This window comes from Mya arenaria, chromosome 14 (assembly GCF_026914265.1).
Source record: "Mya arenaria isolate MELC-2E11 chromosome 14, ASM2691426v1".
Taxonomy (NCBI): Eukaryota; Metazoa; Mollusca; class Bivalvia; order Myida; family Myidae; genus Mya; species Mya arenaria.
This window is the reverse complement of record NC_069135.1, coordinates 17998697-18025636: the sequence shown is the minus strand read 5'-3', so window position 1 is coordinate 18025636 and position 26940 is coordinate 17998697. Positions and strand designations below refer to the sequence as shown.

Genomic DNA, 26940 nt, shown 5'->3' with positions numbered 1-26940 from the left:
CAGCGAACGCAATATCAACGCCGAACATGTCGTTGACATATTTGCAAGAAAAAAGGATCGTCGCCTGCCTCTTTATTCAGAATTTAATAACCATTGTTATGCACAGTGCCATATTTAGGGAATAGATCCGCTGAAGACAGGTTGACTGTATCTTATTCTTAGACGGTCATTAACAAACAGTATTGAAGATTATTAATGACAGCTGGTGGCTTAATGCCAAAAGAAACTATTCTAGAACGCTCTTATTAAAGCGTTCTGCATTAATTGAACACCTTTTTCAAAGACCACACTGTCCTAGTTTTTGGTTTTGACTGGTCGCTTAAAACTGGTTTGACTGTATTTCTTCCTAATATCCTACCGATAACTATTATGTAACATGTTGTTGAAGTCTAGGTAATATATTGCATTCGCTTCTTCAGTTTAAGAATTTTTTTTAACTTTTTTGCTTTTAAATTTAGTCCAATCAAAACACTCATACTTAACAATTAAGAAAAACATAATCTTAAGAAGCTACTGGAATATGAGCTTATCAGAAGGGTAAGAAATAACTGATCCGATTACGATAGTTGTATGCCTGAGTGATAAATTTCATGTAAACGCCACAGCAAAGCACATTAACAGGTGCGTTTATTTATCATGTTTACAAATGGTCAGGTGTGCATGAATACAAGTTCGATGATATGCTGATTGTTATCATCATTTTAGTCCCGTGAAAGAACAGATATTTTCCCATACATTTTAAAAGTAAAATAATTAAGTATAGATCTATTTGTGTTAAGTTACAATATTTTATTAACTTATCTAGATACTGTTAAGCATAGCATGGAGACAGTTTCAGTCTCCGCATGTGGTTAAATATACCGGTGAGGTGCGCAAGCCTTTCTGGTCAACGCAATATCTCAATTATTCAGCGGATTGGATGTTAAATAGAGACGCCACCCATCACCCCAGATCTTTTTGTTTATTTAAATCAAATACAAGTATTGATTTTTGGAAAATAAAATAAAAAAATATCGGGACTAACAATATTAATTAAGGTAAATATTCATCTAATTGTATGCTTTTATACGTGCCAAAAGGCTCCTAGATAGCACCAAATGCGATGTTGGATTTCAAAATTTTCCGGGTGGGCATGCCCCCGGACCCCCCTAGACTGTGCATATCCTAGATTTTGACCTAGGTACGCCCCTGGCATGAATATAGAAAACATATTTGCCTCTCGTTGAACTTCACTCAGTTTAGAGCAAGAATATTCGTCATAACTCAACGATGTTTTGATATATTGGTCTCATATTTATGTGTATTATACCAGCGGGCAGATAAATACAACAAGCATCGAATTACATTCCCTGTTTTCCAAAGAAATGCTTGAAATGTTCATAAAAATGTGTCAATGCTGACCATTAGCCTTTCCTGGTCAATCTATCCGTTGACAGTACCGTCATCGGAACTTTGCAGAACTATTTTCTCGCTTAACCAGCGGTAACGGTTGTGCGCGATTTCCCCGTGCTAATGCCGCAATTCATCGACACTTAAATTGTGGAAGGGTGGTTTAACTTTAACGCTAAAATACCACGTGGTCACACAGAGGGCGAAGCTAGTGGGTCAAACTAGTGCGAACATGAAATTAGTTAGATTATATTTTGGCTATCTACAGAAAAAGGTGCGAGCTTTCGTGGCCTGCAGCTTCAATGCGATCGCTTAATTTCTGTTACTAAGAAGAAATTGGCAGATGAGTTTTCGACACGAAATGAGTCGATGATTTGTCTTGATGAATATCAGCTTTCTTTAGTGTTGTATATGGGGTAGGACTGTGATATAGGAGAAACAAGAGAGTTGACGGGATTGCTGTATACCTCAATAGTTTTTAGAGTCCTAATGACACAATTCTAAACTGATCCCAGCATGTAAGAGTGATTGGTTAAAGCTATAATAATGTTTGACAATCTAAGGTGTAAACACAATTGATATTCAGTTTACCATACAACTGGTATTGAAATTAAGAGAATCGGTATTATAATACATGTACCTTGTGGAAAGTCTCATTTGTAATCAGTGTAAAGTTCTTGAAATAGCGATGTGGCATTCCAAATGTTGTAAAACCAAATAACGTTTGTGTGTGTGTTTGTGTGTGCGTGCGGGCGGGCGAGCGTGTGTGCGTGCGTGCGTGCCCGGGAATGTGCATGTGTGTGCGTGTGTTTAACCATTCTGATCGACAGAGCATATCTTTGTTAGTACGTATTTCTTGAAGATGCATATGTTTTGTAAAACTGAGTTAAAGACGTCTTATGGTTCAAAGTATTGTATTGCCATTTAGGGATACAGTCCATCATGTCAACATCGTCCCAACAGCTTAGTTGTAGAGCGATCACACCGGGTGCAGAATGTTCCGGGTTCCATGCCGAAAAACATTAAAATTGGTATAAGTAGTTACTGTGCATGGCACTAGGCGTTCGCGAGGTAGCAGTGGAAATTTTGGAATATTTAGTATTTGTTTCACGCTTTAAAATGCTTACCGTTTAGCAGTGACCTACACCGGCCACGTTCAAGTATGGAGCGGCATTCGGTTCAAAAATAAAAAAAATACTATTATTAACATTTGTATGCTTGATTTATAATCTATTACACTACATTCTAAACATTTTTTTTTATTTCGTTCAAAAAAAGAGTTAAATCGTAATTTACATTTTGATTTTCATATATTTTGAATAGACATTGTCTGTGTCTGGCTAGCAATTTATTCTCAAGATGTTACAAACCGCTATGTGTCTAACGTCTAACGCCAAACTGCAATACGCTTAACTGAATTTCGAGTACGAAACTAAACATGTAAATGGTCAACGTATCACTGAAAGTTTAAATCGTTTGAAATGGAATTGTCTTCATATGTTTCAAATCGGAATGTGTCTATTGCTTAAGTTCAAACCGCGATACGATAAAAACTAGAATTTGATTTCAAAACTGAAGCTGAGCTTGTCAATGCTAGCTCCAACCAATCACAAAAAGGTTACTGCCCCTTACTTTGAAATTGCCATCTACTCTAAGGTGGAAATGAGATTGGGACAACTGGCCGATGTCACCATTATCTATATATATGTACAATTGGCAAACTCAACATATGAAGCACCTTATTGAAAAGGTGATTGATATTTTGCGCACAAATGTCAACTATTGTTACTATCTTTATGATGGCAAACAATACGCACTAAATAGTTTGTCCATATAAAGGTTCCACATGGAAACAGCCGCTTCAGAGTCATTAGACGTTTTTCTACTTATGTTAAGGTGGAAAGCCAGTAAGCGAATCTTCTAGTTAATATTTTAGTATTAAAGACTATTTTTTACATTTTCAATAATCGGTTTTGAAGCTGAGGTATCAAAAGAATTTTATACCAATGTCGTCAATATTGAGACTTCTGTCATTTGTTTCGCGATCCAGATACGAAAAAAACGATATTTTCATCAATTCTTTGTTAAATGCTATGCTACTTCTTTCTCAAGTGCGTCTTGTGAAAACGTCCAAGGACATCTATTTTTCTCTTAATTGTTTGATGTATATTATTTTTAATGCGTCAACACCGTAAATTTCGCGGAATTAACGGCGTCGTGTCTCGTTGAAAATAGTTCTCCCTTCATTTAAAACAAAAACAAAAACAACAACTGTTCATTTGTTTTATGTTTTTAATCATGTATTCAAAATGTTATTACAAATCGCCTGATATCAAGAAATTACGGCAAACAATTCACGAACACTCCCAATCTTCCAAGTTTCCTTTTTTATGTCAATATTGGAGAAAAAATGTAAATACAATACGCTTTAATGCACCACCCTGACTAGAAATTGTTAAAATGTTGGTTGGGGTAGTTTAATTTCGCTTCTGAGATGTTAATGTGAAACAAGTGTGCCCCAAAGTTATACCCCCTTACGTCAATTGTCGTTTTATGAAAAAAAAATCCACCACATATACAATTGATTCAAATGAAAATGCCGAAATGATGAACTGACTTTGGTATTGGCATATATAAACCTCGATCAACTTTCAACGTGGGTCATTTGTCATGCGACGACAGATCAGTCATTAACGGTGGGTGGGGGCGGTGTGTCGGCAGTCGTTTTTTAACGTTACAATTGATCAGTCATTCGTATAACAGTACAAAAATGAATCCTCTGTTCAATATTCAACAGGGTGAAAATTGAATCTTACCCCGGCCTTAACATAAAACACACTATAATATCAAGCATTGTGTAATTTGTTTGATCTTTTTTCTGTTGACGTTTCAACAGCTAGATTCAATTAGAATTGCACTGACTTTTAATGAACACAATAAATCGATTCCATAATCTCATCTTGTTAAGGTTGTTATAGTTTTATACTTATATTTACTTATACGCCATCATACTTGTGCACACACCGACACAAATTCACGCAGTTAACATATGCAAATTCGCATTATAAGATAACATAAACATTCCAAATGGTTTAAATGATGAACTAAAAAGTGTTTATTCGATAAGTGCAGTAAAATGATGTTTAATTTTGTAAATCAACGCACTGTTTGTTCACTTAGAAAAAAACATTTAAAAAAAAAAAAAAAAAAAATAAACGTGTAAAAAATTAAAAAAGGGGAATTTTTAAGCGAAAAACCACGCCGTCGTCCCCTTGGCAATAATATAGACGCATTAAAAATAAAATACGTGAACAAAAGAAAGCAAAATGCATGTCAGTGAACGTTTTCAATAGACGCATTTGCGGAGGAAATTTTAAAGCGGTAAAAATAAAGTATGAAATTATCGGTCATTGAAGCTGGAACGAAATGAAAGACGTATCAATATTGACGTCAATGTTAAGACTCGTAGCTTCATAACTGTTTCAATTATTGAAAATGTAAGAATAAAGCAGTCCCTTATTTGGCATATTCTGTTTTGTTTGTATACAAATTTTAAGACATTAACTCGAAAGTCACTCAGGGCTGCGTTCCACCTTAACCTAAGCAGGCAAAAAAAACAACAACAAGGTCAAATGAGTCTGAAGCGGCTGTTTATATACGGACCCTTTATATGGACTATACTTACTTATAGTAACAGTACTTGACCTTGGTACGTAAAATATCACTCACATTTTTAATATGGTGCCTTTAAAGTTCATTTGGTCAGTTGAAGAGAAGTTTTACGGCCCTGTTTTTTAAAACTTAGAATAAATGGCAATTTCAAAGTCCGGGGAAGTAACCTTTCCGTGATTATATGGAGCTAGCAATGAATAGCTTATCTTCAGTTTCGTAATCAAATTCTAGATTTATCGTATCGCGGTTTTAACTCAAACAATAGACACATCCAGATTTGCAACATATGCAAGCAAATTTCGAATCAAACGATGTTTAATTTCAGTGATAAGTTGACATTTACATGTTTGGTTTCGTAATCGAAATCAAGTTAAGGGTATTGTGGTTTGGCGTTTGGCGTTAGACACATAGCGGTTTGGAACATCTTGAAATTTGCGAGCCTGATACAGACAGTGTGTATTGAAGAAAAATTGACAACGAAATGTAGGTAACGATATAACACTTTATTACAACGAATTATACAATACATGAATTAAATGTATTGTACGGGTTATAAATAAAGCATAGAAATGCTAACAAATAGCCAATTTTATTTTTGAACCAAATACCGCACCATATTCAAGAACCAAGAAATCTATTCGCAAAGAACATGGCTATCGCACCCAGGTCTTCTTGTGTATCATTCTACTTTAACTTAGTTAATAAACAGATGGGACTAAGTATGTCATTTACAAGTTTCAACCAGTAATGACGCCGCCGAACAAAGTCGAATTGCATACGGCTAGCGACAGAATAGTCCTGATAAAGATAATCACACATGATTTGACGTCTGTTTCTCTCGATATAAAACACTGTATATGATCAAAACTTTAACGATTTATATCCGGACACATTGTTATTTTGATACCGAGGGTTATTTCAGTACATTTGTTTAATGAATCCGCTGAACGTTTTATGCAAATTCCATTATCAATGTAAACAAAGGTCGGTGAAATGTGTCGTTCACGTTAATCAGTGCCTAGCAGTGTAGAGTTTTAATCATGTCTTTTAAAAAAAATAACCCACATATACATATTAAATAAAACGTTGCATGAATGACAACATCCAAATAGGTTTAGATTGTTAAAGAGTCATATAATTTCAAACTAAAACTATATAAAGATTTATGATTTTTATGTCGTTAATTGACAATTACCAAAAGCGTATATGTAATTAAGACTTATCTTGTTATTACCTGTAGAAGTTTTCATACTTACAATGGTATCAATAAGTACTGATTTATCTCGTAAAGCTTGGACGAGGTGAAATTTTGAAACCACAGTTAAAATAAAACATTTCAATTAATTACTTATTAAAAACAAAACTCGATTACTACTGAATATGTTCTGGATGTTGAGCCTGATTTATGCCAATGCACAAAATATACCTTTACCACGATCTTACAGTGAAATAAACAACACACCTCTATATGATATAATCAGGCATGCTACTGTACATGTTCTTTTAATAAAACGTTGTTATAACGTAAACCTTCAGAGAAAAATGTTTATCAAATCTTTAACCTTTAAATCTACCCTAGAAACTGTTCTATTTTGTATCCAAAATTGTTATCATGAACATCGAAGTTGCCTCTTATACGACAGAATTTCAGACTAGCACAAACCGTTTAAGGATATTTTAGGTTTAATATTCCATGGGTATTTCTTGTACTTCTGTCAAGTATTTATCATTCGCATAAGGCTTAATAGTTGAAATCTGAGAACGATTAAAATCATTTGCTTTTCACTCTCGCTCAATCTTTTATAAGTTGTAATTGAGTCGTCAGAAGTGGCATTGCAACAAATGCCTTTATACCGTCTTAAATATTGAAACCGGGGTGCTATTCACAGGCTTTGTAGTGTAGCTGTCGATATAGCATCTTCAATTGGTAAAGTACATAATCCATTGCCTGAAGTGACGCAATTACGCGAGTTTTTGCTATCTTGAGACCCCATTGAATTCGGTTTCATTTGAGTCGGGTTTTTAGTGAAGAGAAAAAATGTGTACGCTTATTATACCAGTTTTGATAATGCAAACAACCATTTGCGGCCTTGTTATAAAAAAAAATGACCAATAAGTCATTGAACGAAATTAAGAAGAAACTGAAAACGGCACTAACTCTATTCTCATTGATTTGAACAGGCAATATCATTTTAACTGAGTTGAACACCAAATATCAGAGATTATTATTATGGTTGATCGAACTCTAAGATGGTACTAGCAGACAAGTTCATTTATTAAGTATATGCGCGTAAATAATGATGAGTCTAAGAGAGTTCAGTACTATGCGAATTGGCGCATGTTTATATTACAAAGAAAACTGTGGTGTTTACTATTATATGATGACTGACATTTCCAGATCGAACGTATACGTTAAATACTCGAATACACAATTTACAAATACTCTGAGCCACAACATCTCCATATGTTAATCCCATACGTTCCTGAAGAAAGCTATTTTGCCAATAATGTCTTTACGAAACTATTTTATGCAGACTTCATTGATTTTTGCGTGTTTGATTGGCCACAGAAGGACATTTATTCTTTCGTTGAAAAGGAACACATATAACCTAAACTTTGGTATCCTCGCACCTTGTCTAACTGTGTAAAAGTGTATATTGAGAGCAGAGCCGTTTCGGCAAACACTCATTATGAAGGAGACTTTCATTAGCAACACAAGGTATCACTTATAAATGTTTAACATTTCGTTTTTTCTCATTCAAAAACGAGTTTTGGTGCATTGTTACTTTAAATAGCCAATTTACAAAAGAAAAATATGTATATGATGAAACTTGAACATGTATACGATAGTTAACGTCTTAACAAGTGAGATTAAACCTTCGTATGGTGGGATTTGATATAGTAATTATGATACACTTGCCTTAAATTTGTAATGAAAGTCATAAGTTATTACATGAAGATTCTACATCAATTACATTGTTACTTCTTTAACATTAGTCATTGCCAAATATTAAAGCATGCACATGAATGTATTTCTGTTCATACTATTACCGGATCTGCATTTTGAAGAATAAGGTTGCAATATTTTCATATTTCATAGCCTTGGAGTCGTCGGCGGCATCGTTGACACTTAGATATGACTTTGACATCAATCAAACACATTTAACCAGAGACAATACGCACATGTACAGCACTTCCCATTGACTTTTAATACTTGTCGAGTAATGCCCCTTTTCTGATTGAAAATCACACAAACAACAACAACAGACACGAATTTGGCGTTCGATCAGCGGCGCTCATTTAGATACTAGAACTTGAACCCTGTCTCCTGTTTCACCTTTACATTAACCTTATACCAGGCTGTCATGGCTTTTTATGCTTAGATTTTGACTGTTCTTCCATGATCTTTGTTTGGTCAATAATTCTTGAAAACAAGAGATGGCTCAGAATCGTGACAAATGTCCCAGATTTGGCTATTTCGAAATTATATCCATAACGGTCTAAGTGTTATTTTGACTTTTCGACGAACTAAAAAATGCTATGTTCGAAATACCAGCCTAACACTCCGTGAAGTTTGATCTACATTCAAATACAAAGGGAACACAATGGTGTAACACACATGAATAGGTATTTTACACACTCTTTTGACATAGACATGCTCCATGGATGTGAATCGAAGGATATGGAAACATAGTGGAAACTGTATGCAAGGACAACGCAATTGTTAGAATAGTCAATGCAAATACACGAAATATCAATTTAGGCCACCTATTATTTCGAACTAGGAATATACCTTGAAACGTCTTGCATGAAACTAAATATACAGCAGGAGTGTAGGTATTTTCACTCATGACATAGATGTTTATTTATTTTACACTATCACATTCAAACTCTAGGTGAGCCATTATAATCACCTCTCACCCAATTGCCATTCTAGTTATGTATTTGGCAATGTCTTTGACATTAACTGACGGCCAGCAAGACAAGCTATTCTTCTCGCCTTTTCACTCAATTGTCATTCCATTAATGTATTTGAAAATGTTTGTAGTATAAACTAAGGGTAAGCTGGATGAGCAACTATCCTCGCCTGTCCAACACGAAGGCATTTCATTCACGCTATACGTACTGCTGAGAGGTGTACGTGATACAAACTGAGGATCAGCTTGTTACGACATTCCACTCCCTTTTTACAACGAGGTCAATTCATCCAAATACTGGGCGTCATCTGTGATACAAACTGAGGGTCAGCCGTATAAGCCATTCCACTCCCCTTTCCATCACGATGTCAATTATATCAAGTACTGGGCGGCATCTGTGATAAAATCTGAGGGTCAGCTTGTTAAGCCATTCCACTCCCCTTTCCACCTAGATGTTATTTCTATCAAGTTTTTAGCGGCATCTGTGATAAAAACTGATGGTCAGCTTGTTAAGCCATTCCATTCGCCTTTCCACCACGATGTCATTTCTATCAATTACTGGGCGGCATCTATTTAAACCAATTATCCGTATCAGTACTACATGCAAATATGAATAATTAGAATGTTCATAAGTATATGACTTACATATACAGGGGAGGATATTTTTTAACTGACACACACATTCATAACAATACGGAGGAAAATGAGCCAGCTAACCAAGAAGTTGGGCTATAAAGGCCAATATATTAGTTTGCAAAATTAGAGGTATAATTATATTATTGAATAATGATATATGATATATGTTCGTTCATCTTTCATATAATGTTACTGGGTATATTTCGTCATTTAGCCAATTCCACTGCTAGATCAGTGCAGGCAGAAGGGAGAAAACCGCACTGAATTAATTATGTATTGAAAATCTGATTTCCATCCCCTGTAGTGTCCTGTTTATAGAATCATTATCCAATTTAGTTCCAAAGAGATCAAAACCAGAATTTCTATGAATTTTCTGTTTTATAGTAGTTCTCCCATTTCATATCCATGTTTTATAGGAACTAACGCTTAATATATGACAAAATATTATATACTTTAAATGATCTTATTTTATATCCAAAATTTTATTCAAGGTTTGTCTTAGAGACTGATTTTCATTGAAATCTGGTACTTTCGTGTACGATGTTCAACTCCACATATGGACTCAGTGGAAGTTTTTTTTGTCTATTACAAAAATCTGAATGTTAAAGCTCAAGCCTAAAAACTAAAACACACAAACGCACACACGCACCAAACCAAACGAGGAAACACTCATTTACATAGGCAAAATAGAGAACAGAGACAAAACCTGCCAATATCGTCTTCCAGAAACTGTTATTGCTTCATTGTAGTTTTTTTATTTCGGTAAAAATGACCATTAGGGGTTTGCTTGGAAAACAATCATCTTACAACACTGCAGAACATAAGCATCAGTAAATCCGGCTTTCGACAGTGACCTGTTTGATCACAACCTATTTGAATGTGCACATCGAAGGCGAGTCGATCTTATTTTTAGAATCACCACAGAGCTGTTTAATCGGGCAAGAACTTTCATTTGACTCTTAATACATAATATCAGTGAGCAGTCAGCATCAGGCAGAACGAACATCATTGGATATTCTTAGAACAACTGGGCCTTGTGTTATAACGTGGTTGCTGTTAGCAAGGATATTATAGTGAGGAAATATGGCAGAACAACAATTGGACAGTAAAAACCAAAAAAGGAAGGTTGCCTTTGGTATTGACGAAAGTGAACATTCAGAACAGGCACTTCAATGTGAGTACTTTCGTTTAAGAGACATTTTTATTGTGAGTCTCTTTCTCCCGGCTTTTAGACGAATATTATTTTTTCAGTGTGTATTATTCACTCGATATGTTTATGCGAGACAACAATATACGAAGATACGTGTTTTAACTTATAAAACCGCTGTTTACTTATAAAGAGAGAATATATACAGAGAGTGTATCATGATATTGATCTTTGAATGACACGAGGAATCATTTAGTCTCACTAAATACTCACTTACGAGCACTTTGCCTGGGTTCGTTGAAAAAGCATGTATTATAGGATAACTCTTGATAGATCTTATTTATAATGAACTTATTTTCAAAGTCATGGATTTGACCACAGATTGCAGAAGCAGACTGTGTATAAAGTAAACATACCTAATTAGTTTAATTGATTTGAAGGGGTTTCGGGAAAAACAATATTTACGATATTTATAGAAAATATTATCTCAGGGAACTGAAGCGAATCGTCAAGCGAAAACATAACACATGAGAACAGGAAAGTAAAATCACGCGAAAAGATCAAATAAGATTAAGAAATAATTTGAAGTGCAAAAATGTTAACTGTTGAATTAACGCAATGTTCTCGTCTTTGTTCATGATTATTCAATAAGTCTCCTCCTATCACTGTAATCTAAATCTGACATATTGTAAATCATATATAGGTTGAAATACATTAAATGGATATACTATTTATAGTTAAGTAACGATTTACCCATTTCTAATTAGTGTTACATAGGTTCTGATTTACAGAATATATATAAATTTCACCGACCAACCCGGAATACGTGGTACTTGTATACGTTCGACTTCCTGAGCCGTAAAACGGAATGTAATACAGTTACCTTCTTGAAAGATAAAGTTTTGCAGTTTGTACTGTGAAATATCTCATTTTTTTGTGATTGCTCCTGTCTAAATTAAATAATAATTAGGTTACATTCCCTACAAGAGCCGTGCTGTGAGAGGTATAATTACAGCTTTGTTGAGACATTCCTAGATGAGACCGAACTAGAAGATATAATTCACATGGACATGTTCAGAGACCAATTTGTATAAAACATTAGATCTCATAGAACATTTATGGTCTTGTTAGATAGCCGGCTTTTTGAAAGACATTTGTGCATATTGCATGGCGCGTCAGTTTTTGCAATAGCCGATACAAGATATTAATGTGGTTAAAATCACAATTGTGTTCAAAGCTTTTGTGTATCTATAATGTATCTTACAATATTTACATTTCTAAATAAATATCGTGTATCAATCTGTGTTTAATGTATTACGTGTATTCAATGGTTTGCGTGTGCATACTGTAAATCGCATATTTATATTAACAATTGTAATCTTTCCCGCATATATTTATCTTGCGTTCGTGCGTGCGTACTTGTGTACGTGCGTGTTTTAATAAAAAATCATATATAAGACTTTCGCGATGTATATTGAAGGGACTAGACACAAGATTGTCCCCAAATCGGCAAATACAGTATTTCCTCAAAATAAGCCTAAGATTGGCATTACGAACTAGTATAAGACCGAAAATACATGATTAAAAATATTTCGTTTCTGTCTTAGCTGAGTTTGACCGATAAAATATAGCGTATGAGGTTTCTCTATTTACAGTGTGTATATTTAACATGTGAACATCCCTAAATCAGTGCAGCTACACGCGAAAAATACGCAACAAATATGAAAGATGCATGTTTTGTACGTGATTTGATACATCAGTTAGTGAAATTCAATGTATTGTACACAACGATATCAATTCAATGTAAGGTTTTGCCAACTTTCTTTCTTTCCTTGAAATTGTATAATCTGGTGTCTAGTCCCTTTAATTAACGATCTCCGATCTCTGCACGTACCACCATCATTATAGTTGACAAATTAACATTTAGTTTCATTCCAATTTTTGTGTCACAGGCAACTGGCGTCAGAAAGGCAATTTAAAGAAATCAGTTTCAGATAATGTTATCTTCATTAGCGCGGTCGAGTATGCAATGGACATTTCTGCGTAGTTTTAATCCTCAACAATCCCTTCAATCTAATTAAACTCTTGTTCATTATTCTTACACAATCATGTATTTGAAACTTTTTAAGGACGTTTGTTCTTTAAATTATTTTATGTGACCAAGTTCACGAACATTTGAATAACAATTATTATTATACACAAATAATGGATGTTTGCTTCCTATCTATATATGACCCATTGAAGTTAAAAAAACCGAAGCTATTTTTTCTGTATATATAATTATGTAGATGTTTTAATACTGGTACATATATTTTGTAACTATCAGAGATAACTTGGCCAAACCATAAGGTAATATATATAGGCTGTTGTTCAAGCTTTTGTTTACATTGCCGTCTACGGAAAACACGCATCACGTCGACTGTCACGAACAGAAAATACAAAATGGCTTCCATTAATCAGCAAATGCAATGCATATCCGCCCTTTTCTGCGTAGAATGGAGTATTCTGACAAAAAAGGACAAGGACTATTAAATCTAAAAGGTTGCTGTCTTATGGATTGTCTGGACCGTATTCTTAAGACTCTTGTGAAAAGGTTCAATCTTGTGAAAAGCCTTTTTTGTTACTACGTTTGTTTTAGATCTCCTCTATTTTTTCATTTTCATGATTATTATTATAATAATTATTATGATATTCTTCTTTTTCTTCTTTTCCTAGTGCTGGCATGCTAATAGAAATCAAAACAAACCGGCTAAAGTAACCAAGCTGTTATTTTATAAACAGTTTTTTAACTGTTTATGTTATTAATAAAACAAAAGCCAGAAATAAATTCTCAGTACAATATAGAATACTAGTAGTTCAGATCTTAATAGCTTATGTCTTTCCATGGTGCGATCTTAATTAGTTTACCATGATTATTATTTCAACTTTTAAATTGCATTGGAACGGTATCACAATTCAGCAGCTGATCAGCGTAATTAGATTTATTGCTGTAACTTAAGGAACACTAAAATGCTCGCATTCTCTAATGAAAAGCTCGTGAATTGGATTTTTGAACAATTTTGAAAGCTTATTGCTGCTACGAAAGCCGTGCATCATCTGCCCGACAAAATAAAAACACACAACAGCAAGCTGTCTGGCATTCATCAATCTGCTGTAGAAAAAACCAAACAAGCGAAAACCAGATTGAATCATTTTTGTGGCTAATCAGCGACATTTTATCTGGTAATACGTTTTTGCCAAGTCTTAATATTTGCGTGTGGTGGTAATGTTTCCCGTGATTGTTTCAGGGTACTTTGACAACGTGATGCGACCAGATGACTATGTCGTGCTTATACACACTCCAGAACTGTATGATTTCTCCATGGCCAGTATGTTTTCATTGTACAAATTTTGTGAAAATGTGAACATATAACAAACATGTAGCTCCTTAAACTATTTGGGAATCGGTTCACAATTCAAGTAAACTGTCTTTAATTTGAATTCGGGATGTGTTTTAGTGTGAGATTTTGACTGTAAGATCAGTTCCTACTTGGTTTTACTTTTTATATTTGATATTATTAATAATAAATACTTTTTATGGCACATTATTTTGCTAATACCTCCTTGTTTCTATTTCTCCCTAGGCCCTTCTGTTGTTGATCTGATGCTGAAGGAGCTAACAAAGAAAGTGACAGCTCTAGAGAACAAGTACAAAGTAATTGTACAGAAAAGTAAGGTAAGCCGGAACAAAAACGATATTCAAGTGACAATTTTTAGATCTAGTGTCGATAATGTGATCACAATTTGATTCAAATAAAGGTGCTGCTGAATGATAGCTACACGTACAAACCTTTTAAGTCTTTGTTTTTCGCAATTATTTTCTTCCTTTCTATTTTCAAATAATTAAGTTATAAAGTGTGTTGTTATTTTCAGCTGACAGGAAAGTTCCGGACTGGTCAAGGAAAGCCAGGCGAGGTTGTTTGCAAAATCGCAGAGGAAGAGAAGTGTGAGCTCGTGGTCACCGGCACGCGTGGTTTCGGAACAGTCCGGAGAACATTGCTCGGCTCCGTTAGCGATTACATCATCCACCACTCGCACGTGCCTGTTCTCGTTGTTAGGAATACAGCGCTTAACCGATAGTGCCCGTTCGTCCTTTGATTGTTTGATAATGCAAAAGTTTGTGTTACTTATGGTTGTTTGTAAATTGACATAGAGCACCTTAAATACTATTGATAAACTTAAATTATATTTATTAAATGTTTTCTGAAATGGAATAGAATAGCATAAGGCCTTTGACAAAATGCACAAAAGGCAACATTATACTCCTTTCATTTTACAAAAGGTTGACTGGTCAATGTTTTCACACTTTTATATTATATAATACGGGATATGACTTTTTTGTTTATGTTGATATTGCGTCATGATTTTGTTAAGGCCCGTCACTTTACCAATGGTAAACGACGTTACAGTTATCTTAACAAATGTATGTTGTTGATAACAAAACATTCTCAGCTACAGAAGGTAGTATCAATTTTAAATCGTAACGGTAATCTTATTAGAAATTAAATATGAGAAATGATCTCTTGTTTCTTGTGCCTATGCTGTGTGCACAAAGTAGGGCACGCTTGACAGTTTCACATGAAGCGCTATCATGAACAAGTTAAATACTTAAACGTAACCTTAATTAATACTGTATTGAGGAAATCCATAGTTGAGTACCTCCATAAATTCATAAAGGCGTTTCTATGTGAATGGCTATTGTTTAATCTTTACTGACGGCATTATTTCTTTTAATATGTGTTTAATAACAAATCGATGTGTATTGTCGGACATCAGTGGTGTTATATCTTATCTATTGTTACCGGTGTGTTGTGTCTACACATCAGCCTATAGGTATATGTTTATTTATTCATTAAGGACCTTCAACAGTTTACACGCCGCTTGAACGACCAAAACATGAAGCAAGTCATAGTCTTTGTTTGAGGTTATATAAAGCATAAGACAAATATCCGTTGCAACAGAATTAAGTGTAATTAAAAGTTGATTGTACGAGAATTTAGCCAGATTTACAAAACGTATTTGTTCTTGTGTCAAATTAGTCGAGACTACAAAATCATCAATGCCTTGTGGCATTGTGATAATTGCATCTATTTTAGGAAAGATATTTGCACTTTGTAGCCAGGAAATGAATTTAAACCAGTATGTTTCACTATTGTATTGAATATCTTTCTTACTGGAAAAAGAAATCACATCTTATTGTTAATTGTGTAGTATAATGTAAAAGGATTTGGATAAAAACTCAGATAAAAACTTATTTTGTTAAATTTGTTCTAGTCCTTTTCAACCAATAATCATATTCCAAAGGATGTATGTTTTACATGTTGTTACCTTTGATTAATAACTTGACAATTTAAGGGTAAATTTTATATTATATTCTCAACTGTTTGTTGATAATTTTTCAAATGTTTGCTGTGACAAACAAAAATAAGGACGTTGTTAGAATTGTGTGTGAACATTTAATTTGAGGATCCTGTTTGCATAACGAATGGTTGTTTTAAACTTTATAGTATTAATTCACAAATTGATTTTTTCATGTATCGTAATATTTTATATGTACATATATTGAATGTATACTAGTATTGACATATTCCGATTTATAATCCTATTGTGCACACATGTATATACAAACATTGATATGCATGGATAGTTGTTGTTGTTATTACCCAGGTCGTTTGACATGGCGTAAGTGTGACATATCAGTTTCGGTCTAGGATGAAATACTCCTTTGCTGAACAGAAGGAAGGGATATGCCTTTTTACAGCTAAGCTGAACGTCAATGCTCCCTTACTAAATTGACTCTCTAAACACATTACGAAAAAGAGAAAGTAGTTCAAAATATGAAACCAGCAGTTTCTATTTATTTGGATTGCCATTGACAGTAACTGAAGTTCAACAGCAAGTTTGCTCGAGCACATTGCTCGCCGGTATTGTGTTTCAAAAACCATAGTGGAAATGATCCTGTTCCGAACAAAAAGAAACGATAACTTCCTTGTGTTTGTATTTACGGCCGGCATACAGGACTTAACAAATTGAATATTAATATATTCAGGCGAACCACAATGTACATATACGTATTATAAAAAACATTTAGGGGAATCATTGTATACATACTCGTAATACATATGATATATACGTGCACATATTAACACTATAAATGCAATTATGGGACTCACTATGTACATGTTAATACTTTAACTGCATTCAGGGGAAACACTACATTCTCACAATATAAATGCATTCAGGGGAATCACTAAGTATGTATTCTCAGTATAAAGCATTCAGGGGAATCACTATGTGCACATTTTCAATATAAATGTATTCAGGCGAATCACTATGTATATATTATCAATATTAATGCGTTTAGGGAAATCCTTTTGTACATATTATCACTATAAATGCATTCATGGAAATTACAATGTATATAATATCAATATTAATGCATTCAGGGGCATCCCTCTGTATATTATTAACGATTATTATATATATTTACATGGGGATAACAATGTAAATATTATAAAATTAGCAGTCTCTGTTTTTTTACAACTGTTCCATGAATGGCAATTATTATTGGTTCTAGTTTTATTCCATAGTTTCTTTATGAAATGCAGATATGGCAAATTCGTGTTGTCTTTCAGCGCGTTCGCTCTTGTTAAAAAACTAACAATAACGAAAAAATGAAAACTTTGTATTGAGCAACGGAAGACGACGATATCACGTGGTACGTTATTTTAATAGCAGGCACTAAAATTTCAGCGTCCAGTGATACAGTAGGTAATTTTGTTCTTTTTCTTTTCCAATATCAAGGTAAACCAATTTAAGATAATACAATTATAAGTATTCGTTTTCAAATGGCGATATTCACCGACTGCCCGGCTTTAAGAAAACAACCATTATGAAAGAGAGCATTGTAATCATAAGAGTATAAGCTATAAAATTGCACTTCCGGTTCCGAGCAAAACAACAACCAAAATTTATAGCAGGACATAAACAGTAACATCCGGAACGGAAGCCTTTACCACAGGTACATTGTACTTCTTCTCTCGGTGGGATGCCTGATGAACCTCTAGATCTCGTCTAGAATGTGGAGTTGAGCACCACACATACAGCATTTGAACTGAGCGTCTGTATGAACAACTCGCCGATGGTTTGACAACTCTCCGTAAGCGGCGAACACTTTGTCGTAATCGGGGCACTTGAACTGCATTCACTCACCATTGTCAAAACTTCTGAAATATGATTTTGATAACTATTAAATACGAAATACGTCATTCTTAGCTCGGCAGTTTACCTGTGACGATTGCTATTAAAGTAAGCCCTAAGCATTTGTATGATGCCGACCATAGCTGTACGCTTTGTGTCATAAAGCTTTAACACGCCTTTAGTCTCGTTTGACTTTCATCAATGTCGGGATAACATCAACTGCAACAAAAATTAGTATATGTTGTGTTTGGTGCGGTCAATATTTTGTTTGTGCTTGGTTCGGAAATAGTTGTAGCATTATTTCTGCAATACGCATACGTAAAAATTGGAGTCATACATTAACGGATATCAATTGATGTGCACGCAGTATTTATGAATAGCTCTTTAAACGAAATTGCGTATATTAATAGCAAACTCTAGCAACAAAAAATCAACAGTGCCTGCTTTGTTTAACGTTTTCAGAAGCACATTTCGCCCCTCGATGCAACACTTGTGACACGCATTCCCAGTAAATTACAGAAATGTTCGGTATAATGAAGCTACCAAATTAAATGGAAAATTGGATGCTTGAACAGGGTCGATGCTAGAATATTGTTTTAAACAATATGGAGATAAATTACATACCGTCTCTCTTACATGCGCTGACATATTTTAGTGCCTTGAATCAAAACAATGTATCACTTGATCATCGCCTCCGAATGCACTTTCTGTAAAAACATATTATAAATATACAGACTGTTGATTTAAGCTGCTCACGTCTCAATAAATGCCATGATAATTCTACTACCGTTGGAAAGTTTCATAATCGATACTCTAATCAAAATGGACAAACATAATCGATCCTCGTATCATAAAAAATTGAATGTGTATTTCCTCTCCTCTCTTCTACCTAAAATAACTCCACCAATAAAAAAAATAAAGCTTGTTCTTGTAGCTTATTCTATATCTTTGGCGTTTACCCTATGCCATTAAGCAGAGTTTATGATTAAACTTGATCCTAATGAACATGATTCTGTAGTTTTTCATAGAAGTATTAGACGGGAATGAAGTACAAGATGATTTAAATCGTTCTACGATTTATCTGAAAAAAAAAAAAAATACTTGTAAGACTTTAACCGACACGCCATTCAATTAATGTATACTGTCATTTAAGTTTACCAAAGTTATGTCGCTGATTGTTTAATGCTTAATCATCGTATTGGTTTCGTTGGTACCAAGGAGTGTGTACGTGTCAAAAGATATAAAGTGTCAATAATCCGTACATTGTTCAATTTAATGGTTATGAATGATCGGAAATGAGACATATAATTATAATGATTAATCATAAATTACAACTAGTTTCTGGTTATATTGTCCTCAATGTCAAATCCGTCAGCTTCTGTTTAATAAAAGCAACCTCAATTCATTCCATCAGTTTTAATAATATGAAATAAAAAACCTTAAAACTCAATAATTGCAGTTGTTTTATAAAATATTTCATATAAAATACTTGAAACATACATGCACAAATGTGACATTTCTTTAATTATTGGAAGTTAATTATCAGGGAAATTAAAGTGAAATAAATGAAACCGTTCTTTTTGAAAAAAAGGTCAGAGAGTGTAAGAAAGAGATGTTGATTTATATTGAATATGTAGTTATTATACCTTTAACTGTTACAAGCAGCAATCACGAACAAGTTTACGTGGATGTAAATGAGCCATGTAACAGGGATCAAAATGGAACGTGCATTTCTTGCAAATACGGCATCGGAAGCCCCGAAAGTAATTGTGTATGTTCTAAAATAATATGCCTCGACTCTGCGTGTTCATATTGCACAGATCTGCGGTACTACCCTGCTAATGGAACGTGCTGTAAATGTAGTGTTAATTGTAAAAGAGATTATTGCACAACTAAAAGCGAGTGTCTTTTAGGTTGCGCGGACGGGTTTTATGGAAGGCGGTGTTATAAGTTGTGCACAACTGTTGATCCCAACTGTAAACGTTGTTTGTCGTTTGGTAAAGAGGGCATTCTGAGAGATGTGTACGGAATGTGTGATCAATGTAGGATAGGAATGTTCCCCGACCGCCAGAAAGCTGGGTTGTGTGCTGATTGTCCAAGTTCGTGTTTTGGCGGGGAATGTGACCCTGCCAACGGGTCCTGTACGCGTGGGTGTGTTGTAGGGCGTTGGTCAAGCAATTGTAACAAACCTTGTGATGAGGGTTGTCATTCATGTAGACAAACAGATGGCATATGTGAATCACAGGACTGTACGAAACCGGGATTTGTAGAAGACCGTTGTTTGACAAACTGTAATAAGAATTGCAAAAAAATAAACGGGACAAGCATGTGCATGGTCAAAGACGGTACTTGTTTTGACCAATGCGAGAAATCGTTTTATGGACCATATTGTAACATTTCGTGTCAATCTTATTGTGTTGGAAGAGACAACATTTGTGATCATCAAAGCGGATACATATATGCCATGGATGTTCGCACAACATTTGTGAACAAGAGACGGGAATGTGTTTTGTTTGTAAGATTATCATCCTTTTTTCATTTAAATAGTTCATCATGTAATATGACGCGTAAATAATCTTGAATGTAAAATAAAAGTATAAATCTTTCCTATCGAAAGTTAAAATCATGATGAGTATTAGATATTATGAATTTATGGTTTCATAATCATAGGCTTGGTAAGAAGTTTTACATTTGATCACATGGTTACAGTACAAAACAACAGTCAAAGTGACAAGTGGGGCGTAAAAACCTACCTACTGGTTGCTGGGGTACCTATAGCCTGTGTCATATTGGGCATTGTTACGCCGTTGGTTTTCAGCTATATAAAGAAAAAGAGGAAACAGTATGAAGTTGATTTTTTTCTGTTTAATTTAATTAGAGTAGTCTTTACTTTGATAATGGAATCTTTGTGTATAGTATTATAATATTTGTACTTTTTTACTGTACAAATGCTCGGAATGCTTTTCTAATCTCCATATTCTCTTCTGACACAATACAGGAACTCTCCTTCGTTGTACGGAACAAGACATTCTGCGGACGTTTTTTTTCGTTGGTGGAACAAATAGTGACGCTTACGCAGAAATCATTGAAGGTTTTCTGTCTTACATTTTAACAATTCTCTTATACTTGAAAATACAGGGACAAACCTATACATTGGTATAAATTTAAGTTATTCGTGAAGTTAAATACTCGACCAAAATACAGTGAATATACTGATAGTGTTGTTTTTATTTTACCTTTATATTTCGTTAAATGACTTCTTGTGAAAGTATTCAAGACCATAAATGCTTGTATGCATTTTTTCCCTACAAATAAACCTCTCTTATGTGTCATCAGACATTAAGAACTTGTATAATTTTATCACCTTAAATGTGCAATTTTTTAAATGGATATCATTTTGAATTTTACAGATGATATGTGCCCATACACGTTTTTAGAAAACAGAGACCGAACAAAGCCCATGGACAACAACCCGGTTTCAGTGTACATGACGGTACCTCTTGATGAAGGCATTTCTTGCAATGTCACTTTTGACGACTCAATGACATCGTATCACAATTTCAGTGAGAATATAGTGCAAGATGATTTAAATCGTTCTCAGATTTCCACTGTGAACGGGGAATATTTGACCGTAGTTCACGAGTGGCCAACAGAACCTGAACCCATCATAAAAGGGTAAGTGCTCGTCAGGAATGTAGTTAAGTTCGACAGGTGCTGAACCTTTGCTTGTCATAGATATAAGATCCCCACGTTAACAGATTTTTGTGAGCGTGCAATCGGGACGAAATAAACGAAACGATGCCGCTTGTTAAACGTCGTAGTAATTAAATATTGCCTGCACGCACGTATACAGTACATATCTACATGTTTCATTGATTAATTGTACAAGGTGTATGGATAATTCCGTCCGCTAGTATTCTTGTCTGTATCTATAAAAAGTCCGTTTCATAATTGAAGTCGCTGTTAACCTGTATTTTATCAATCTCAAGGGAGTTTATGTTAAACATAAGAAAACATATTTATTTAGAATTTTCGTGCTCACTCTTTAACTTGAATTTCTTCAGGTACAATGCAAATAATCGTTAATCAACATTTTATAAAACAGAATTATTAATGACTGTATATAAACCATTACTGTTGCTAAAATTATTTTGCTTTAAATGATTATTTAAACAATATAAGTGAACTTCACTTATAGCTATATATTTCCTCTCCAATTAATTTCGTAACTAAATGTGAATCTTCAAACACTGGAATAATCAACTTTTAAATGTTTTGCAGACATATTCAGGAAGTTCAGTGAAATGTTTGCCTGGCAAATCCTTCATCGCTTTACACACGGGACACGGAGAATACTAGGAATATTTTTGCACTCTTTTTAATCATGTGACCGTTTCAGTTAGACATTCTGCAAATTGGTAAACGTTGACGGCCGAAAAAATGACACGCCGCCATTTACACGTGTAAGCAATTGTGTAAACAACATTAAAACAATATTTTGACGACATTATAAAACGTTTGTTAGGTCAATTTTCAAATTTTAATAACCACAACAATTGAAAGATTCTTTTCCATTTTAGAACATATTCATTTTCATCACGAATCATGTATGTTTCTTCTAAACACATGCAGATAAAATAAATAATTTTCAGAAGACAAAGCCAGCTTCAGTAAATTTACATTTTACTGACCGTTTAAAGGCGGTACCTAACAATCCTTGATAAACATACCTAGTTTTTTATATATAGTATATATGTACTGTGCTGTTTGTGGAGTCTTGTGCTGTTGTTTCTTGTATGTTTTTGTGTTCTATGTCTTTGGCGTTTACCCAGTGACATTAACAGGGGTTAATGTTTAAATATTTTGCTAATGAGCTTGTTTCTGTAGTTTTTTCACATAAGTATTAGGATTTAGTAGTGACATGGTAATGATCTAATGGCGCTTATCTTGTCTGAGATCTGTCTTGTAGTGTTTAAAACTAAGTATTCAAGATGAAGTCCAAAAATCGTAAACGTGTTTATCTTAAAAAATGCCCTAATAGTTAAACACGCTTCATTTTTTCGATATTCATGTATTGCATTAGTAAGTGTTTTTTTTCGAAAAAAAAAAACAACAGTATTGCTGAGGCAATTAAGTTACACTACCATGAAGAATACCCGTTGCAAGACTGTACCTATCTTGTGCTAAGCACCATTTTGTTATTTAATTACTGTCTTTGTAAGATTGAGTAAGTAACCAACACGTCGTGTCAGGTTCGATCATTTTACTCAACTGTCATATACTTAAAACAACGGAAGTGACGACGACGTTAAGTCCTAACGCCGCGACGTCACGTTTGTAAGTTCGCGCGTAATGTTATACAAATACAATTCATGACACTCCGGGGCGGCGAATGCTATTAGTCTCTTGCATTGACGGCGTCACACAGCACTTCTAGGGGATACAGTTTTACGATAGGGCGGGTAGTGTGATGTCCATTTTGTGTCCGAATCCGCGCTACACGAACCAACCCATCGTTTCCGGTAATGGTTTCCTCCACAACTGCTAGTTTCATGAGGACCTCGGTGTCTCGCTATGGACCTGGACAACGTCGCCAACGTCCTGGTCACGGCACCAAAATGTCTTTTTAAGACTGAGTAAGTAAACAACACGTCGTGTCAGGTTCGATCCTTTAACTTAACTGTCATATACGTTAAGTCCTAACGCCGCGACGTCACGTTACGTAAGTTCGCGCGTAATGTTATACACATACAATTCATGACAATTACATTTCTAAATCTACTGTGACATACTTCATATAAGTTTGGATATTATTTGCAATTGAATTGTTGTTAACTTATTCTATGTTATATATTATTTCTTTATTTTAGTTACCTTAACATTGTACATATTGATATCTGCATCTCAGATCATTGTTAGTCTTAGTGATAACATGCCTAAGTTTTGCATTGTTTTCTACTTTAAAGGCAATCCAAATTCCTTGAAGGGGAAACCTGTATGTTTTTTCTGTTCCTTCACGTTTTCAAGTTTGTTGTCACAGATCAAGAGTGTAATTTAAAGTGTAATAGTTATAAGTCATAGTTTGAGAATGGCAAGCAATCAAAGATGGACATTATCTTATTAGCCTTAATTTTTTAATTCAACTGCTTTTGAGACATTCTATTTGTAACATCAGTGGTTCATTTACGGCTTAAAGTTAAATCCAGTCTTTTCGAAAATAGCAAAATACCAATAGACTGGTTAATAAAGGACCTTGTGTTAAAGTGACAGTGTGTAAGAGTTCGCCGCTGAAGTTCGTAGTCTGATATCTTCCACTTTCCCATAAACTGTGCTGCTCTCTATTGAACTTAACATGGATGTTCATCTCAAGATCACAGTATGTGATTGATTGTAACACATGTAGCCTGATGGTCAGCTTTGATATTGAAATCCGATTTACTGTTTTCAATAAATGAGAAAATGAATGAAGAGCTCAGTGGGTTTTTATCATTCAGTATTGTGAAGAAAAGGACGTTTTTCAGTTTTTCTACGACAAAATGCCATGACTGCATATGTTTTATGCTATTGCTTAGGCTTTGATGCAAATGCATACGATTCGGAAAGCTTGAAAAATTAAGTATACCATTAAAATCACGAGTAAGAAATTCTAAATATTGTGAAAACAAATGTATTACTAAGTTTAGTGTCGGGATATGTTATTTATGTCCCATTATTTGTATTGTTTTTATCCTGAAATTTATGTCATGCATATGATTTTCTATCTTTTTTTGTGCCATGATAATATCTTAACTGTATGTCAATGAATTATATAGTGCAACTATGTTAACACCTTTATTTGTTGGAAAAAGAAATGATCCACCTATGTATGTAAATAAAGGGCTTTGTTTTTAATTAACAATATGTTTTAATTCCGACTTGTCAACAGTCTGAGTTTAAATTGTAACATCAATTTGCGTCATCAGCTGGAATAATGATTAACTGATCCAAACTGATTAAAATTCGTAATTTAATATAGCTTAGAGGTACCACAAAGTGGCATCTACGAACGGCTATGAATGGTATGGCCGACTTCCTTATAGACAAGTCGGCTGTCCAGACCCGCACGCTATGACGTTTGTAATTCCACCGTCAGCTATTTATACTGAAACTTTAAGTCTTATTTATATAAAACTGGATTTAGTTTCAATGTGGTTTCATCCTCGTATTTACGTCAAAGAATGATCAAAATGTGGGTTTTTTTTTTTTTTTTTTTTTGAGATACGTTAGATTTAAGTACTTATCAAGCAATGTTTATGTTATAAATGTTTTCAAAAAAAAAACCAGTTTAATTTGCTTACCACTGTTTCAGTGTAGGATCACTTCTTGTGAAGAAAACACAATACAGCAATAATTTGATATTTTACATGTTACAGTAAACCGGAACCTTAATCTCTAACCATTGTTTTGCATTGTTCATATAAAAGCCATTTGTCAATAACTTTGCATTGATGACTAATTTAACACTATGCATTTCTATTGAAAGAATTCCATGCCCTTCAACAGCTCAGCTCATCAAACATGCATTAATTGAATGAGTCATCACATCGATGAATAAATTGGCAGATGAGTTTTCGTCACGAAATGAGTTGACGATTTTTCTCAATCAATATCAGTTTTGTAAACTGAGAGTATGACTAGGGAGATGGGAATGAAAAGATTTTGTCGAGACATTTTGGTGGTCAGTGTAAAATTCCCTGGTTACTTTTCATTTCAGTCCGATGGTTATGTCACATTCTTATCGTTATCCAGCATTAAAAAGTAACTTGTCCCGGCTTTGATGTTTCGAACGAAATGTCTTCATTAATCTAAAGCGTTAACAAATTTTATCTTAAATTGCCAACTGTGAGGAAGTTGATAGTTAATGTACAGTTTATAAAAAATACACATCGATACTTACATTGCAATCTAGTTGGTAAAATTAAACGAATATCGAAAAACGAGAATCGGTTATATAATATCGATTAAAGGGCATCGGGGCTTTAAGAAAAAACATCCGTATATTCTTGTGTGTGTGCGTGTGCGTGTGTGTGTGAGCGCGTGTGCGTGCTTGTGTGAATGTGTGTGTGTGTGCGCGCGCGCTTGTGTGTGTGTGTGTGTGCGTGTGCGTGTGCGTGTGTGTGCGCGCGTGCGTGCGTGCGCGTGCGCGTGCGCGCGCGTTTGTGTGTGTGTGTGTGTGTGTGACGTCGATGGGGTTATTAGGCTTATATCAGGATTCGATTACCGGCAGATAATATTCAACACAATTTCTATGACGCTTTATTGAAACAATAAGCACCATGACTGAACACTTGTATGTTAAAGAGAACATAAATAATACGGTATTTGGTTGTCATGTACTACAATAACCGGTCGTGCTAATACAGATACAGTTTTAGATGAAAACATTATATCAAACTTAGTTAAAAAAAATGTTTGTAAAAAAACAGTCAAAACTTTGTTATATTTCGAACAGTCGTTTGTTTTTTAAATTATATATTCATTTAGAACAATGCTTTTGAATGGGGATAGATGCAGAAATATAATTTGCATTATTAAAATGGAATACAAAGGTGGAAACATGACATTTTCAGATTTATTCAAAGAGTACTGCGATAGCATTATGGCGAATATTTTAGGCTAAAACCTTAATTATTTTCGTTGTAATGCCGATTTTAAGAAGCCCTTGGGTAGATAAATTTTTCGGTGAAATAAACGGCAGAAAATTTCAAAGAAAGTAATACAACGAAAAATGTTTTTACATGTCTTTATATATATCTTTGGTGACTTTATTCAAGTAAAATCATTATAATAGACTAATGACAAATAAAATGTCTCCTTGACAACCACAATACACATTACACATTGCCTAAGAATTGGCAGTTACTTAACAAATATATGATTGAAAATAAGTCCTCGTCGCTA

At 34.4% G+C, this 26940-nt stretch overlaps 1 protein-coding gene across 1 annotated transcript; it reads left to right on the top strand.

Moving 5' to 3' along the window:
- The first annotated feature begins 10660 nt into the window (after nucleotides 1-10660).
- Nucleotides 10661-16446, top strand: LOC128217226 (uncharacterized). Its single transcript, XM_052924206.1, has 4 exons — nucleotides 10661-10788; nucleotides 14049-14129; nucleotides 14385-14476; nucleotides 14674-16446. Exons 1-4 carry the CDS (start codon nucleotides 10698-10700, stop codon nucleotides 14878-14880), a joined length of 471 nt encoding a protein of 156 aa, XP_052780166.1. The 5' UTR covers nucleotides 10661-10697; the 3' UTR covers nucleotides 14881-16446.
- The last annotated feature ends 10494 nt before the right edge of the window (nucleotides 16447-26940 follow it).

Bases quoted from the DNA above. Each gene is read 5' to 3' on its own strand.
- LOC128217226 (XM_052924206.1), top strand. From the start codon at position 10,698: ATGGCAGAACAACAATTGGACAGTAAAAACCAAAAAAGGAAGGTTGCC. The intron at 14,130-14,384 runs GTATGTTTTCAT...ATTTCTCCCTAG, and splicing joins GTATGATTTCTCCATGGCCA to GCCCTTCTGTTGTTGATCTG. The intron at 14,477-14,673 runs GTAAGCCGGAAC...TGTTATTTTCAG, and splicing joins TAATTGTACAGAAAAGTAAG to CTGACAGGAAAGTTCCGGAC.